This window comes from Polistes dominula, unplaced genomic scaffold (assembly GCF_049000335.1).
Source record: "Polistes dominula isolate Pdom_NZ unplaced genomic scaffold, Pdom_raw_medaka contig_27, whole genome shotgun sequence".
In the NCBI taxonomy this organism is placed as follows: domain Eukaryota; kingdom Metazoa; phylum Arthropoda; class Insecta; order Hymenoptera; family Vespidae; genus Polistes; species Polistes dominula.
In genome coordinates this window covers 4,900,444-4,916,603 of record NW_028300906.1, presented here as the reverse complement: position 1 = coordinate 4,916,603, position 16,160 = coordinate 4,900,444, and the positions used below count along the sequence as shown (strand labels likewise).

Genomic DNA, 16,160 nt, shown 5'->3' with positions numbered 1-16,160 from the left:
GAAAAAAATACAGTGACTTTATTAATTAAATAAAAATAGTAAATAGTAAAAAATAATATTTTTTTATTCTTATTTAACCTAACGAGAGTTAAGAGCTTGCAACAATATTCTAAATGCATTATTCCTTAATGCATTTGCATTAACAAATCCCAACTGCATTCCTATCTAAATGCACTTTGATTTTTTCTCTGTTATTTTTTGTTTCTTTTAGTTTCTTTTCTTCATCGAAATCTACGTTCAAAAATAAATCACAATTTGTTACTGGGTTGTTTCTCAATTGATTTTATGTATGTTTTGATTTTTTCTAAATTTATGTTGAAAAACAAAATAACGTATGTGTATCGTATGTACGCACATAATCTTTTCCTCTCTAAACATCTCAGTCTATCGTCTAAGAATGTTTTGATACTTTCAATGTTTTTATACTTGATAAAAGAAAAATTTTCCTGGAATTCGTCGAGTGACATAAACATAGCCGATGTTTGCCTCGTTTGACTTTGACCTTTCCTTTTACATATTTTTCTTTCTCTCTCTTTCTCTCTCTTTCTCTCTCTTTCTCTCTGTACATTCAGTCGTATAGATTATTACTACACGTAAAAATAATAAGTTAAATACGCATTTTATCAAATAAATTCTTGGAAATATAAAAAAACGTGAAATGAATATATTGAAAACTATTTGTTTTTTACTGATATATGTTTTGTATCTTTAAAGATAAATTTTGATTTATTTCTTAATACTTTAAATTATTAATAAATATATTATACATATATATATATACAGTGGATCAAATAAGTATTGGAACACCACAATTTTTGTAAATATCTTTAATTATTGAAGGATATTGCTAACACCATGTATGTCATTTTATGTCTTTTAATATACACTAGTTGTATACTAAAGTACATTAGTTAATAATAATAATAGCAAAAATTATAAAGAAATAAAAAAATGAATTTTATAGTCAAAAAAGTATTGGCACAGTAACCTCTGTAATCGTAGGTTTTAAGTTTCTCTTTTTTTTAAACATTACTTATACCATTTCTAAGAACACAAATGTAAATTAACATATTATCTTGGCTTCTGCGTTCGATACAAGTATTTAATTTCAATATTTATTCGACAAAGGAAACATGGTTAGAAAGACAAAAGAGCTGTCGACTGTAGTGCGAAAAGAAATTATTTTTCTTCGTAAAAGGGGCGACAGTTATCACCAAATTGGAAAAACTTTAAATATTAGTTTTTTGAGTGTAAGAAATATAATTAAAAAATGTGAGAAGTTTGGCACTACTGAAAATAGACCACGGTCAGGCTGACCGAAAATATTAATAATGAGGGAGCGGCGCGATATCATTAAACAAGTTGGAAAAAATCCATTTGTAAGTGCTCATAGATTGTCCGTTGATGTCACAACATACTGGGGAAAGATAGTGAATCCACAAACAATTCGAAAAGTTATACATTCGGCTCACATATGCGGTAGAACCGCGAGAAAGAAGCCGTTCATCAATGAAGTGAATAGACAAAAATGGCTTGGATTTGCAAAAGTGTACGCAAATAAAGACATAGAATTTTGAAAAAATGTCATATTTTCTGATGAAAGTATGTTTCATTTATTCGAATCAGATGGAAAGAAATTGATGGAAAATGGATGGAAAATCAGATGGAAAAAAGTACACTTTTGCAAAACCAAGCCATTTTTGTCATTTCATTTCAAATTTTTGTTATTTCTTTTTTTATAATTTTTGCTATTATTATTATTAACTAATATACTTTAGTATACAACTAGTGTATATTAAAAGACATAAAATGACATACATGGTGTTAGCAATATCCTTCAATAATTAAAGATATTTACAAAAATTGTGGTGTGCCAATACTTATTTGATCCACTGTATATATAGGAGTATATATTGATTCATACTTTAATTGGTCAGTATAGTTATTTTAGGATTTAACTAATTTAACTAATTGTTTCACAAGAATTAACGAATTTGACAAATTACTACTAATATAATATATTAAAACAATAAAAGATCTTTAAAGATATTTCGTGATATAAAAAGATATTAGCATAAATAAATTTTATCATAATTTACCTATGAAATCGTAATGATGTTGAAATTCTAAAAAAAAGAAACAAAAAATCAAAAGAAACACAAAATAACATAAAAACACAAACTACAAAATTATTACAATATTTTGTAGTTTGTATATATATATAAATATGAAATAATATATAATTAAAATATGTAAATAAATATAATAAAAAAAAATATAATTAAAAAATAATAAAAGAATATAAAAATAATAAATATATAAAAAAATATATAAATATATTATATTTTTTTTTTTAATTATTATATTAATAGTCAAAATTATTGAGTTATCTTCTATAAGGGTACAACTTATATTATCATTATCATTATTATTATTATTATTATTATTATTATTATTATTATTATTATTATAACACTTTGTGTGTGATTTATGCGTGTATAGGGAATAAATAAAGTCGAAAAAAAAAAGAAAAAGAAAAAAAATCCGAAAAGGGATATATCCTGACAAGGAATTTATTATAAGAGAAATATAGAAGAAAAAACAGATATAAAAAAAAGTTGAAAGGGTGAGGAGGAAAGCAGTGTATGTATCATTAGATAAAAAAAACATAAGGGGAAAAAATAAGAAGAAGAGAAGGAGGAGAAAAAAAATAGTATAACGAGTATATTCCCAAGAATTCCCAGAGGGATTAAACGACTTCTTCGATGACGGAGGGGGTAGTAGTAATGGATGAGGGGGATGAAAATACATAATGACGATTCCCGAGTGTGATAAAAGATCTTGTCAGAAAGTAGGTCAAGAGTATCTACGCGTTTCTTCGATTCATTTTGACACGTGTTGTCGATATATAGGTCATCATTTTTATAAATAATTATATGATTTTAATACATCATTAGAAAAATTTTTAGTACAATAAGAAAAAATCTTAGATAAATTAAATTAAAATTGAACAGTTTAATAATTATTCTGTGTATGTGTGATTAAGTATATACTTTGGAGCAGCTTAAGAAACACGAGAACATTCTTGCCCACCTTTTGGAGATACACTTCCCGGGATCCGGTCAGGTCGAGCATAACCCCTCAACTAAGGGGGACCTCCGCGCCACGAGACCCGGTGACTGGACCACTGCTGCAGCAGTGGTAACGTATGACAGGATTCGCTGGGCTCTGGACTCGTTCGACGGATACAAGAGCCCAGGGACTGACGGACTCTTCCCCGCCCTTCTTCAGAATGGGCGTCGCCCGTCTGTCGAGACGGCTCTTCATGGCCTCGTTCACAAGATCGAAGGTGCCCTCGACAGGAAAGAAGCCACCTTGTGCGTGTTTCTAGACGTCGAAGGGGCGTTCGATAACATCTCTTTCTACGCTATATACAGAGCAGCGAGGGACTTCCACATCGACGACACTATCGTCCTGTGGTTGGACCTCATGCTCCGCTCATACATCATAACTGCTAGCCTCAGCGGGACGGATATCAGGCCGCACGTCGACAGAGGGTGCCCTCAGGGTGGAGTTACCTCCCCACTGATGTGGCTCATGATTGTCGACGGGCTCCTGAGCAGGCTCGGGGAGCTGGCGGTTAAAACGGTTGGGTTTGTCGATGACGTTTGCATAGCGGTCACCGGTAACCACCCGGCCACGATGACGAGCAAGATGCAAAGAGAGCTCGGCATCGTTCAGGATTAGTGCACATCGATGTCTTTGAGGGTGAACTCGAACAAGACTGAGATGGTGCTCTTTACGAGGAAGAGGCATTTCAACATAAGACTCAATATTTGGAACAGAGCTGACGTTCTCCCGGGAAGTTTGCTACCTGGGGGTGTCGCTTGATAGTAAGCTCAGTTGGAAAAGTCACATCAGCAACCAGACCAGGAAGGCTATTAATACCTTCTAGGCCTGTAAGAAGATGTTTGGAAAGACGTGGAGGTTAAAACCACGTCAGGTCAGGTGGATCTACACCGTCATACTGGTCCCCCAACTGACGTACGCCTCCCTAGTTTGGTGGCCTGGCGACGAGTGGGCTCAAAACAGGAAAGCGTTAGACAGGGTCTACAGGCTAACAGGGCTGGGAATTACGGGCGCGATGCGCACCGCCCCAACCCTGGCTATGGGGCCCTGCTCAATATCTTACCTCCGCACATTGTAATGGAGGAGAGCTAGAAGCGTAGCCTTCAGGCTGCTGGTCAGCGAGAGTTGGAAGCGGGCCACCTTCGGGTACGCGTCGATCCTGGCAAAAACGGGAGACTTCGAGGAAGTCAACCGCCTTTGGGGCGACTGGTGCCCAAAGGAGTACCATTTCCAGCACAACTATGAAGTTCTTTTCCCAGACAAACAGTCATGGGCAGTGGACCCAAATCTTTTATTGGCACCCGCGGGGCCCGTCTAGTATACGGATGGGGCTAAAGCGGGTTCCAACGCGAGAGCAGGGGTCTGGTCTGAAGGGCCTAGGACTGAGCTGTCCTACACCCTAACCGGTACCGCCTCTGTTCTCCAGACGGAGCTGTTTGCCATTCGGGCCTGTGCCCGTAGTATCCTGAAAAGGGGGTACTACAGCAAACATATCTAAATTTGTAGGGACAGCCACACCGCGCTCAGACTTGTACACAGCACCGTGGTCAAGTCAGGGCTGGTCAAGGATCTGTATCGACTTGTTGACACGGCTGGGCAGTGTCAACAGAGTAAAGTTGCTCTGGGTGCCGGGTCACAGTGGCGTTCAGGGCAACGAGAGGATGCCAGACTTGGAGCTTCACGGCACGATCCGGCGAACCGGTGCCCTGTCAGCATTTCATGGGAGCTTATGCGGAGGAGGACTGCGAAGTGGGCCACGGACCGCTTCAAGGATCTCTTGATGCAAGGTCCATGGCATGAGACACACAAAGGCCCTGTTCTCAGGGCCCTCGGAGAAGCTAGGTACCGAGTTGATCAACCTAGACCGAGCTCTATTAAGGCTGGTTGTGGGACTAGTCACCGGGCACAGGCACTTTGGAAAGCACCTCACGCGACTTGGCCTAGCACAAGACTCGGTCTGCGGCAGGTGCGGCGAAGGGGAGGATACCCCCCTACATCTAATAACTCAATGCGTTGGGCTCACGGACGTCAGAAATGATTTCCTTGGGACCACCGCTAACAACATTTTCGACCTAGTGGTCTCAGGGGCGGCCAGACTGCTGCACTTTGCAAGAGAGTCGGGGCTACCCGCGGGACCGCCACGATCATAGGTTTTTCCCCGCAAGGGGCCCGGGCACAATGGTCCAGGGACTGAGCGCCCGGGTTAACAAACCTTACGAAAAAGAAAACAGTATAAACATATATATATATATATATATATATACGTTTTATAATATTTATTATTATAATTAGATTATATTATTTATAATAATCATATTATTATATAATTATGTAATAATTTAATATGCATTATATAATATATTACAATTGTATAAAAAATAATTATATAATTTAATTATATTATTTATATAATATAATTTATTATATCTAATAATTAATATAATAAAATTTATTTATTTTATTAATAAATATAAATTATAATATAACTTATTTATATCAATATAATTAAATAATATATTATTATATATAATATAAAAAATAATTAATATAATAAATTAAATATTATAAAACATATAGGTGTATAGGTTAATTCTGAAAAGTTCGTACGGTGGGTATTTCTGAAAAGTTCCTACGGTGGGTATTTCTGAAAAATTCGTACGGTGGGTATTTCTGAAAAGTTCATACGGTTGGTATTTCCGAAAAGCTCGTAGGGTATTTCCGAAAAGCTCGTAGGGTATTTCCGAAAAGTTCGGAGGGTATTTCTGAAAAGTTCATAGATCCGTTATAAGGAGACATGATCAAGTGTACGCGTACTTTGCGAAAATCCAAAGTCGATTTTCTCGAAAACAAAGCCTCAAACGAAAAATATTTATTCTATATTTTCGATTTATTTTTTCATGTAGAATCACTTCCTTTTCGCTTGTACCACCAGTTACAGATCACCCTGTATATACGTATAATATACTAAATAATAAATAGTAACTATATAAGTAATCTAGTAATTTTAGTAAAATATACGTATACGTATACACATACGTATATTTTATATTTAAAAATAAAAAAACATAATAAAATTGAACTTTTTTTTTTTATCTCTTTCTTTTTCTATTGGTTATTTAATTTCAGTGATAAACCCATGCAAGTATATATAATACATTCGAATTTTTCAACGTATTCGATTTCTAGCTTTTAATCAATTAAACTAACGAGTTCAGTCATACGTTAATTGGCTTCTTTTTATTTTTTTTTATAACGAAAAAAAAAAGTTAAAGGGAAAGAGTGAGAGAAAAAACAAAGGGGTTGTTTCAATCTAAATAAGGGGTTGATAATTTTAGATTAATTTGCTTTGAAAATTATACTCCCCTTTTATTATTCTCTCAGTCTCTTTCTCTATATTTATTTCTCTATATTTATCTTTAACATTATTAACAAAGAATATTAATTTTTTATTGTATATATGTTTGTAGGAATTCAACATCGCCAAAGAACAACATGCTGTACAACCCTCATCTATAATGATAGAATCAGGTATATTCATTTTGTATTTTTATATTAACATTCTAAATAATTGATAGTAAATTTAACACTTTGACTGCCATGTTGGTCATTTATGAACGGCCACGGTTTCTCCTGAGACGCCACGGTGGTCATTGGTGACCTTTTACAATTGTAAAAAACTAAATGAAAATTGAAAGTTAGTCTATTTGTATATGATTGATACATATTAGGTCAAGTCATAAATAACTTCCGTTTCTTATGAGACAAAGAATGGCGTTTCTGCGACTGATAAGTGCAAGACACCTTTCATGGAGTTTTTTTTGCACTCTTTGCAATTGTTCAACGTGATACGTTTTGGATTTTGCTCCAATATTACCTTTGAAAGGTTCGTCAAAGTCGGAAATACGTCCTGCACTCGGTTCATCTTTTAAGATCGTATCACCAGAACGGAATTTTAAAAACCAATTTCTGACTGCCCTATCAGTTATCAGTCCTGCACTGTATACGCTACATATTTTGTCAGTTGCCACCTTAGTGCTATTGCCTTGTTTCAATTCCTAAATCATTACATGTCGAATATGCACGTTTTACTATCCATTTCAGAGGTTAAGAAAAACGGTTAAATATAACATTGACTACATAAAAAATTTGACAGAAGACTAACTGAATCCTCATGTATATAGTGATATTGAAAATCCGTTTGTTTCGGTGACTTATAATAGGTAAATAGGAAAAATAGATTCTGCATAGCCGCATCGGAAGTTACTTATGACTCGACCTAATAGAAGATACTTGGAAATAAAAAGTTTCCTATTAAACAATTACAATTTTTTATTAAAATCAATTTATTATTATTTTGCCATTATATTCTATGACTAATAAAAATTAATGCCGTGGTGCCTATGGCAAAGCATATGATTGACCAGTCAAAGGGTTAAGCAAAAAAAAAACAAATTTCTTACAGTATAATAAATATAATATTATTTTCTTTTCATCTTTTTGTTTTCTAGATTTTTCTTTCGTTTTTTTTATATATAATTTTAAAAATAATTTTTATCCTTTTTCTTTCCACACATTATTTCCATACTTCGATAACATATGGTAACCATAATACATGAGGTAAGTTTTACGTAGTCTCGATTATCTTTCATATTTAGATTTTCACGTGTTCGCGACACACCGTGTTTACGAGGGTAATATTTTATATCACGGTTATAAAAACGAGCCGACCAAGTTACAGACAATTTTTATGCACGGCAAAAAGGGTGTGTGTGTGTGTGTGTGTGTGTGTGTGTGTGTGTGTGTGTGTGTGTGTGTGTGTGTGTGTGTGTGTGTGTGTGTGTGTGTGTGTCAGAGTCCTTGGAAAGAAAAATAAAGGACAGGAAAACAAAGTGCGTTTACACGTGTGATTTTTTCATTCGACGCCTCACATATTCTTCTTTCCCTTCCCTTAACCATCTACCCTTCCAACCCCCAATCTCTCTGACATTTTGCAACTTTTTCTACAAAAAAACAAAAGAAAAAAAAAAAGAAGAAAAAGATAAATAGACTCAATTTTTTATATTAAAATATTCTGTGAAACTGTTCCATTAGTTATAAAATAAAATAAAATAAAATAAAATGAAATGGAGAAAAAAAAGGAAAAAAAAATTCAAGCATTTAAATATTAACAATTTGATGAATACAAATACGAGCGTTCCAATTTCCTACGAGTCCCTTTCAGTTTATTTGTATAATAATTTTAGAAGATGGATATTTTTTATATAATCATATATATATAATAAGTGGAAAGGTCAAATTGAAGTAGAAACATAAGATTGATTCGTCTAAAATATAAAGTTTTTATTATTAACAACGTAACAAATTCACTTATCCTAACGTATATGTGTCCTACTTACCTAAAATATAGAGAATCAACAATTTAATGTTTATGCCTTTCTATATTTATTGTTTTATATTATTTCCTAAATTCTTTTTAAGAAGGTGTATCGCAATCAGCTGCTAGAAATAAACCCTTCTATCTATCTAGTCTATCTATCTCTTCTGCTGTGATATTCTACTCTCTCCTTTCAAACCACTCATCCGTTAAGTCGACCTCTCAAGTACCTATAACCGTAGATATATAAACGTACAAATATATTACTATATATTAATAGTAATGTAATAATAATAAAAATATAATAAATAATAATATTAATAATAATAATAAACAATACAAACAAAGACTCAAAAAATACCTAAAATCAAACTAAATTCAAAAAATCTAGTCAAAGCAAAAAACACATACGCAATATCAGTCCTTACATATTCCTTCGGAATCATCAATTGGTCAAACACAGACTTAGATGACACCAATAGAATAACGAGAACACACCTGACAAAATCACTAAACTACACCCGAAATCATGTGTAGAGAGATTAACAATAAGTAGAGAAGAAGGTGGAAGGGGAATAACGGACATAAAAGCGTTACACAATAGACAAATAAAAACAACTCCGCAAATACTTCCACACAAAAGAAACACAACTACATGAAGCAGTAACGAAAGTCGACAAAAATTACACACCACTAAACCTTTCGACAAGCAACACAGACATAGATAACTATAACGACATAGACCATACACAATACGCAAAATAAACGCATAGGCCACAAAACAATTACACGGAAAACACTACTACACCACGAAAGACGAAAATATAAACAAAAACGACACATACAAATGGCTAAAAAAAGGAAACCTCTTCCCAGAAACCGAAAGATTCCTAATCGCAATCCAAGATCAGGTAATCTCAACAAAAAACTACCTCAAAAACATAATAAAAGATATAACATACAAGATGATAAATGCCGGAAATGTAAATTAGTAGCCGAAACAATAGAACATATAACAGGGGGTTGTAAAATACTAGCAAACACCGAATACACGGAAAGACACAACACGGCAGCAAAAATCATACATAAAGCAATAGTAAACAAATACAAACTGGAGATACCATACTACAAATACACACCAACAACAATAATAGATAGCGAAAAGTACAAACTGTACTGGGACACAACATTACACACAGACAAAACAGTAAAATACAATAGACCTGACATCACATTTAAAAACAAAAAAGACAAGACAACATACCTAATAGACATCTCAGTACCAAACGACATCAACATCACACAGAAATCCAGAGAAAAAATAGAAAAATACACACCACTTGCACAAGAAATACACAGAATATGGAAACAAAAAAAGGTACACATAATCCCTTTCATCATATCTGCAACAGGCATTAGACCGAATAATTTTAAACCACATCTCACCAACTACAACTAGACCCAAATATACACCAAGAAATACAAAAGGCGGTTATTTTAAAAACATGCAACATAACCTGCAAATTTTACCAGAGATCTTCCTAAATTCAGAAGATTAAAGCTGTCAGACCTGGCAAGAGTCCTGTCTGATATGCTAATATGCCCGAGAAATGGGAGAGAAATAATAAAATAAAATAATAATAATAATAATAATAATAATAATAATAATAATAATAATAATAAAAATAAAATAAAATAATAATAATAATAATAATAATAATAATAATAATAATAATAATAATAATAATAATAATAATAAAATAATAATAATAATAATAATAATAGTTAATAATATTTACTTGTAATAAATTATTATTTATTATTATTATATATATTTTGTATAGTTATATTTTTTATAATCTTTATCTCTATAAAATTCCCCTGTCACAGTGTTTGTTATTCTTATTCTTCGAAACGACTTGACCGATTTATATGAAATTTTTTGTGTATATTCGGTAGGTATGAGAATAGTTTTTCTTATATTTCTTATACCCCTGAGTGATAAGGGTGACCCACCATAATTATTTTTCCTTTAAAAGGGTATTAAGAAAAAAGAGAAAAAAGACAAATGTTATGTGCGTATATTCAGACAATGTAAAATTATATGATGTGAAGTAAGTGGTGATCTTATGTTACCGCTCATGCGCAGTTGGTTCGATATTAAGAAAAAAGAGAAAAAGAAGACAAATGTTATGTGCGTAGATTCAGATCTATCTATATATTTATTAGCCACAGCAACGCGTGGCCGGGGCACCCCTAGTATATGTATAATAATAATATAGAATATTAAATTATTACATAATATTTAATATAATATAATATATATATATATATATATATATATATATATTTATATTATATATATATAGTATATAGATATATAGTATATTGAATATATATATATATATATATAGAATATATATATTATATAATATATTAGTATGTGTATAAAAAAATATATGATGTTAAAATGATGATTACGATAATGGGATTAAAGAATTCTACTAAAAGATTATCTATTGAACATTCGAATAATAATAATAATAATAATAATAATAATAATAATAATAATAATAATAATAATATATCAAAAAAAAGAAAAAAGGAGATTAAAAAAAAATAGTAAGAGAGAAAAGTAATAAAAGTGACTAGATAATCCTAAAAAATCGTCAGCTTCCATTTTTCATAAAAGCACTAAATATAATCCGTCCATTCATTTTTGTGCTTTTTTAAAAGAGATCTAAAACGGCTGTAAAAAAGAAGCTTGAAATGTTGCCAATTATCCAAACAACAAAAGTTTCGAATAATGTTGCCCTCGTCATTTTGCAAAAGTAATTTTTTTTATTTTGTGTTTTATCTTCTTATTCCATTTCATTTCTTTTTTTTTCGTTTACTTTCTATTTTTTTCAACGAAAATTCTTTTATTTCTTTTTCTTTACTCTACGCTTATTAACATTATCTTTATTTACTTTGTCTCATTAATCTTTTAATTAGTTTATAAAATGACGTTTCTTTTATTTTTTATTTTTTTTTTTGTATTTTTATTTTATAAGTTTTCCTAGAAAACTTTAAATAATTCTTCCTTCCCATAATTTTTTATTTACAAAATAAGGTTTCTTTTATTTCTTGATTTTTCTTATTTTAATTTTATAAATTTTCTGAAAACTCTTTAAATAATTCTTCCTTCGCATAATTTTTTATTTAAAAAATGTCGTATTTTTAATTTTTTTAATTTTTTTGTATTTTATTTTATACGTTTTCTTAGAAAACTAAATAATTCTTCCTTCCCATAACTTTTTATTTACAAAATAAGGTTTCTTTTATTTTTTTATTTTTCTTATTTTAATTTTATAAATTTTCTTAAAAGACTAAATAATTCTACATTTGCGTGATTTTGTATTTAAAAAATGACATTTCTTTGATTTTTCATGTTTTTTAATTTTATACGTTTTCTTAGTAAGCTCTTTAAAATAATTCTTTCTACGCTTAATTTTGATTTACATAGGAAACTTACCCCATCAAAGTCGCAGTTATCCAGGTGGTAGCGGAGGAAGTGGGAGTGGACGAAATCTTGGAAGAAATTCATCAGTCAGTTCGCAAAGTTCTCAAGAAGGTGCCTCGTGTTCATCCCCACATCGTGGCTCTTCCCCACAAATTAGAGCATTTGGACCAGATGGACGGTATCATCAACATCATCAACACCACCATCATCAGCATTACGATCCATTGCATGCTGCTTCTTCTTATCCACCAAGCAAAAGTTCGAGGTAAACGAAAATATTTTTAATAATCAATCATTAATTATATTATATTACATTATTTTTAAATAAAATAATTAATTTAAAATAATAATATAATAAATTATTTTAAAATAATTCGAGAACTTTTAAATCCATTCTATCAAAGAATTAAACGAAATCGATTGATGAAAAAAAAAATTTTAATTATAAATTACATTTAAATTAAATAATGAATTATTAGGTCGAGTCATAAGTAACTTCCGATGCGTCTATGTAGAATCTATTTTTCCTATTTACCTATTATAAGTCACCGAAACAAACGGATTTTCAATATCACTGTATACATGAGGATTCAGTTAGTCTTCTGTTAACTTTTTTATGCAGTCAATGTTACATTTAACCGTTTTTCTTAACCTCTGAAATGGATAGTAAAAAGTGCATATTTGACATTTCCGACTTTGACGAACCTTTCAAAGGTAATATTGGAGCAAAATCCAATAGATACGTTGAACAATTGCAAAGAGTGCAAAAAAATCTCCATGAAAGGTGTCTTGCACTTATCAGTCGCAGAAACACCATTCTTTGTCTCATAAAAAATGGAAGTTATTTATGACTCGACCTAATAAAAGAAGAAGAAGAAGAAAAAAAAATGTTAATATTTAAAAAGATATAAATAAATTATAAAAAAAATTGTAAATGAAACCTTAAACGAAACGTCTTTTCGTTCTCCTTCAAGTTCGTTTAATATCATTGATGGACTGAGTAGATATTCAATCTCGGTTGGTGCATTAGATGTCCAGCAAGATATAATGAGTCGCGTGGGTGTGTCTATTAGGCTAGGACTTGCTGTTAGACACGAACGACCAAGCTGGGAAATAACTGTTCTACCTGATATTAAACTTTTTGATGGTGATAGTTTGATAAGAATGATGATTACTCGATCCAATTTCAGATAACGTAAAATACCCTAATCTAATCATTCTATACTTTTACCTGTATTTATTTATACACATAATTATATAATATAATAATTAATTAATTCTTGCAAAAATGAATATTCTTTTTCATTCGTTAGAAAAAAGTGGATCAAAAGTTTTCCTGCATACATTTAAAATTAATTACACTTTTTGATTTTTTTTGAGTCAAGTTGTTGAGTTAATTTTTCGTTTTTGATTTTTATTCCTTTTTTTTCTTACAATGTAATTAAGCTTGTAAGTCAAAACTTGTGGCTTTATAATATCTTAAAAATAAGAAGAACAAAGAAAACTGAGCTTTAAAATCTTAAACAAGAGTGTAATTGATTTGTTAAATTATTATCTGACTACTTTTAGACCACATTGTTTATTAAGATTCTAGTTATATTCTTCTCTCTTGTTTTTTTCTCCTTTTTTTTTTTCAAAAAAAGAAATATACTTTCTTGTTTATTAAAGCTTACACAACTTAACTTTGTAAAACTTTAGAAACAGACAGGCCATTTAATCTTTTAAGATGGCTTTTAACTTTTACCGTAAGCAAACTTTTATCGTAATGATGATTTTCAAAAATAAGAACAAGAATGAACAAAATTTAAATAAGTTATAACCTTTGAATGTGAAATACACCTGTTGTTACGTATATTATATAATAATATAATTATTATTATAATTTTAAATAGTATAAAATTCAGAGAGAACTTAGTTGTTTCAAATTATTATTAAAATATTATCATTTTAAGTTAGATAAATACGAATTTAAAAAAACTAGAATTATCTTTCTATTGTTTCTATTTGTTGAATCTTTTTTTAAACAAATAATTAAAATTATTGATAGATCACCGTCACCAGCAAGAACAGCATCGCTCGATGCAAGATGTGGAAGTCCAGGAAGTTATACCGGAAGTTTGCTCAGCGGTAATGCTTCACCCTCTCAAAGTTCTCTATCGTCAATGGCAACAGGTGTAAGTTCATCTTGCGGATGTCCTTCGATCAGTGGAATTCAGGTTACACCAAGGGCAAGTCGTTGTCTATCACCACTTCTCATTCCCCCTTCGCGTGCTTCCATCAGGTTAGTCAAATACAAAAATTTCACGCACAAGAAATGATCCCCAAATAATAAAAAGTAAATTGTAATATTTGTATGACAATAGTGATGGTGGTCCAGCACCACCAGCATCACCTTTAGGCTCATTACAACCAGATCTTTATCAAAGAAGGGATGGTCCAGTATTTTTAAATGCACGAAGGTAAGAAAATAAATAAATAAATTATAATTAATAATTATACATAATCATTACGTATGCATGTGTATTAACGATTATAATTATTTGAACTGTTTAGTTTGAAATTGGCCTAAATTCATTTATTGGGTTGGCAAGAAAGTAATTTCGGTTTTCTAGTGTGAAATGTTATTTTCTTGCCAGCCCAATAATATTATATATATACTAGGGGTGTTTACTAAGTCTTTAAGTCAACTAATTACCTTATACCGCCATCTGTTAGAATCTTATCAAACTAACAGAGATAATCATGACTCTTTGTTAATAAACAAATAATTCGCGATTAATAAAATAATATAGCGATTATAAATTGAGATATAAACTATCCTATCTTTCAAGTTGGATGAAACTGCACATAGTGTGCAAATTTTTATTAAAATCGGTTTTGTAGTTAAGGAGTCCATTGCGGACAAACAACGTGTGACACGTAATTTATATATATTAAGATATTAAAATATTTATATTATTTTATAATATATATATTTACTTACTACCGAAATTACTTTCTTGCCAGCCCAATATATTCTAATCGAGATATATTAAAGGGTTTGCGTTAAATTAAATTTAAAGATTTAGTTAACACAGATGACATATAGTAGAATAATATTTCTCGATTTTTAAAGGTATTTTTAAATGTACTTAGGTCACTGTCAAAATAAATGGCTCATTTATTGTAATCAAATTATTCTCATCAATAAAAGAGAAATAGATAAAGTATACACGTTTATTATACTATTGTATTATTCAGAGAGTAATTGGATCCATCATGAAATGGTTAATTTATTTAAACGATATTCAAACAATGTTTGACGATCAAATCACCGATTAAACGACATTTACTTTAAAACAATATACTATAATTACTATTGAAAGTAATTATTATTTTAAATATTCTACATGAATATATCGATCATAAACCAGACCAACATAACGAAGAACTTAAGAAAAGAATTAATTTAGGCAGAAGAAAAATCGAAAGAAAATAATGACATTTGTTTAATTGTTTGTATTTGTAGAACTGGTAAAAGTCTCGGCAGATTGCATCTACGTTTGAAATACGATTTCGATCGATCAGATCTCAACGTTCACCTAATCGAAGCACACGATTTAGCTGGTAGCGATCAAGGTGGTTTCAACGATCCCTACGTTAAACTAACCCTCAGTCCTGAAGTTGATGCACGTAAAAGGCAAACACGAATTCATAGAAATGATCCTAATCCTTTCTTCGATCAACACTTTAAGTTTCCGGTTGGTTTCGAAGACTTACAGGACAAGACATTGGTTCTACAGGTTAAATTAAATTTTATTATACGATCTAATATTTAATAATATAATAATATGTGTCATGTTCGTGTGAACACATTTTTCTTTTGAAATTACAGGTGTTCGATTATGATCGTTTCTCGAGAAACGATATTGTCGGATCGGTTAGAGTTGCAATTGACAGCTTAGAATTACCACCTACGTCATCTGCCATCGAGGTTTGGGGTGAGATCGAACGTGAGAGAAAACCACCAGAAGAAATTCAAGAAGTACTTCTATCCCTTTCATATTTGCCAAGTGCTGAAAGACTAACCGTGGTTATACTCAAAGCAAGAAATTTATTTCCCTCTCAGGTGTGATATACTTTTATTTCGATATTTTATTATATCATGATTTTAAC

General features: G+C 31.1%; 1 protein-coding gene across 9 annotated transcripts in view; it reads left to right on the top strand.

Annotated features, from left to right (window-relative positions):
* The window catches only part of Sytbeta (Synaptotagmin beta), a 46,226-nt gene that overhangs the window by 27,034 nt on the left and 3,032 nt on the right, over window positions 1–16,160 (top strand). For all 9 annotated transcript variants that reach the window (XM_089179720.1, XM_089179728.1, XM_089179725.1 and 6 more), the window contains 6 exons: window positions 6,597–6,657; window positions 12,009–12,270; window positions 14,053–14,286; window positions 14,369–14,464; window positions 15,514–15,787; window positions 15,880–16,113. In XM_089179720.1, the coding sequence (XP_089035846.1) occupies window positions 6,597–6,657; window positions 12,009–12,270; window positions 14,053–14,286; window positions 14,369–14,464; window positions 15,514–15,787; window positions 15,880–16,113 (1,161 nt within the window). The remainder of the gene's footprint in view (window positions 1–6,596; window positions 6,658–12,008; window positions 12,271–14,052; window positions 14,287–14,368; window positions 14,465–15,513; window positions 15,788–15,879; window positions 16,114–16,160) is intronic.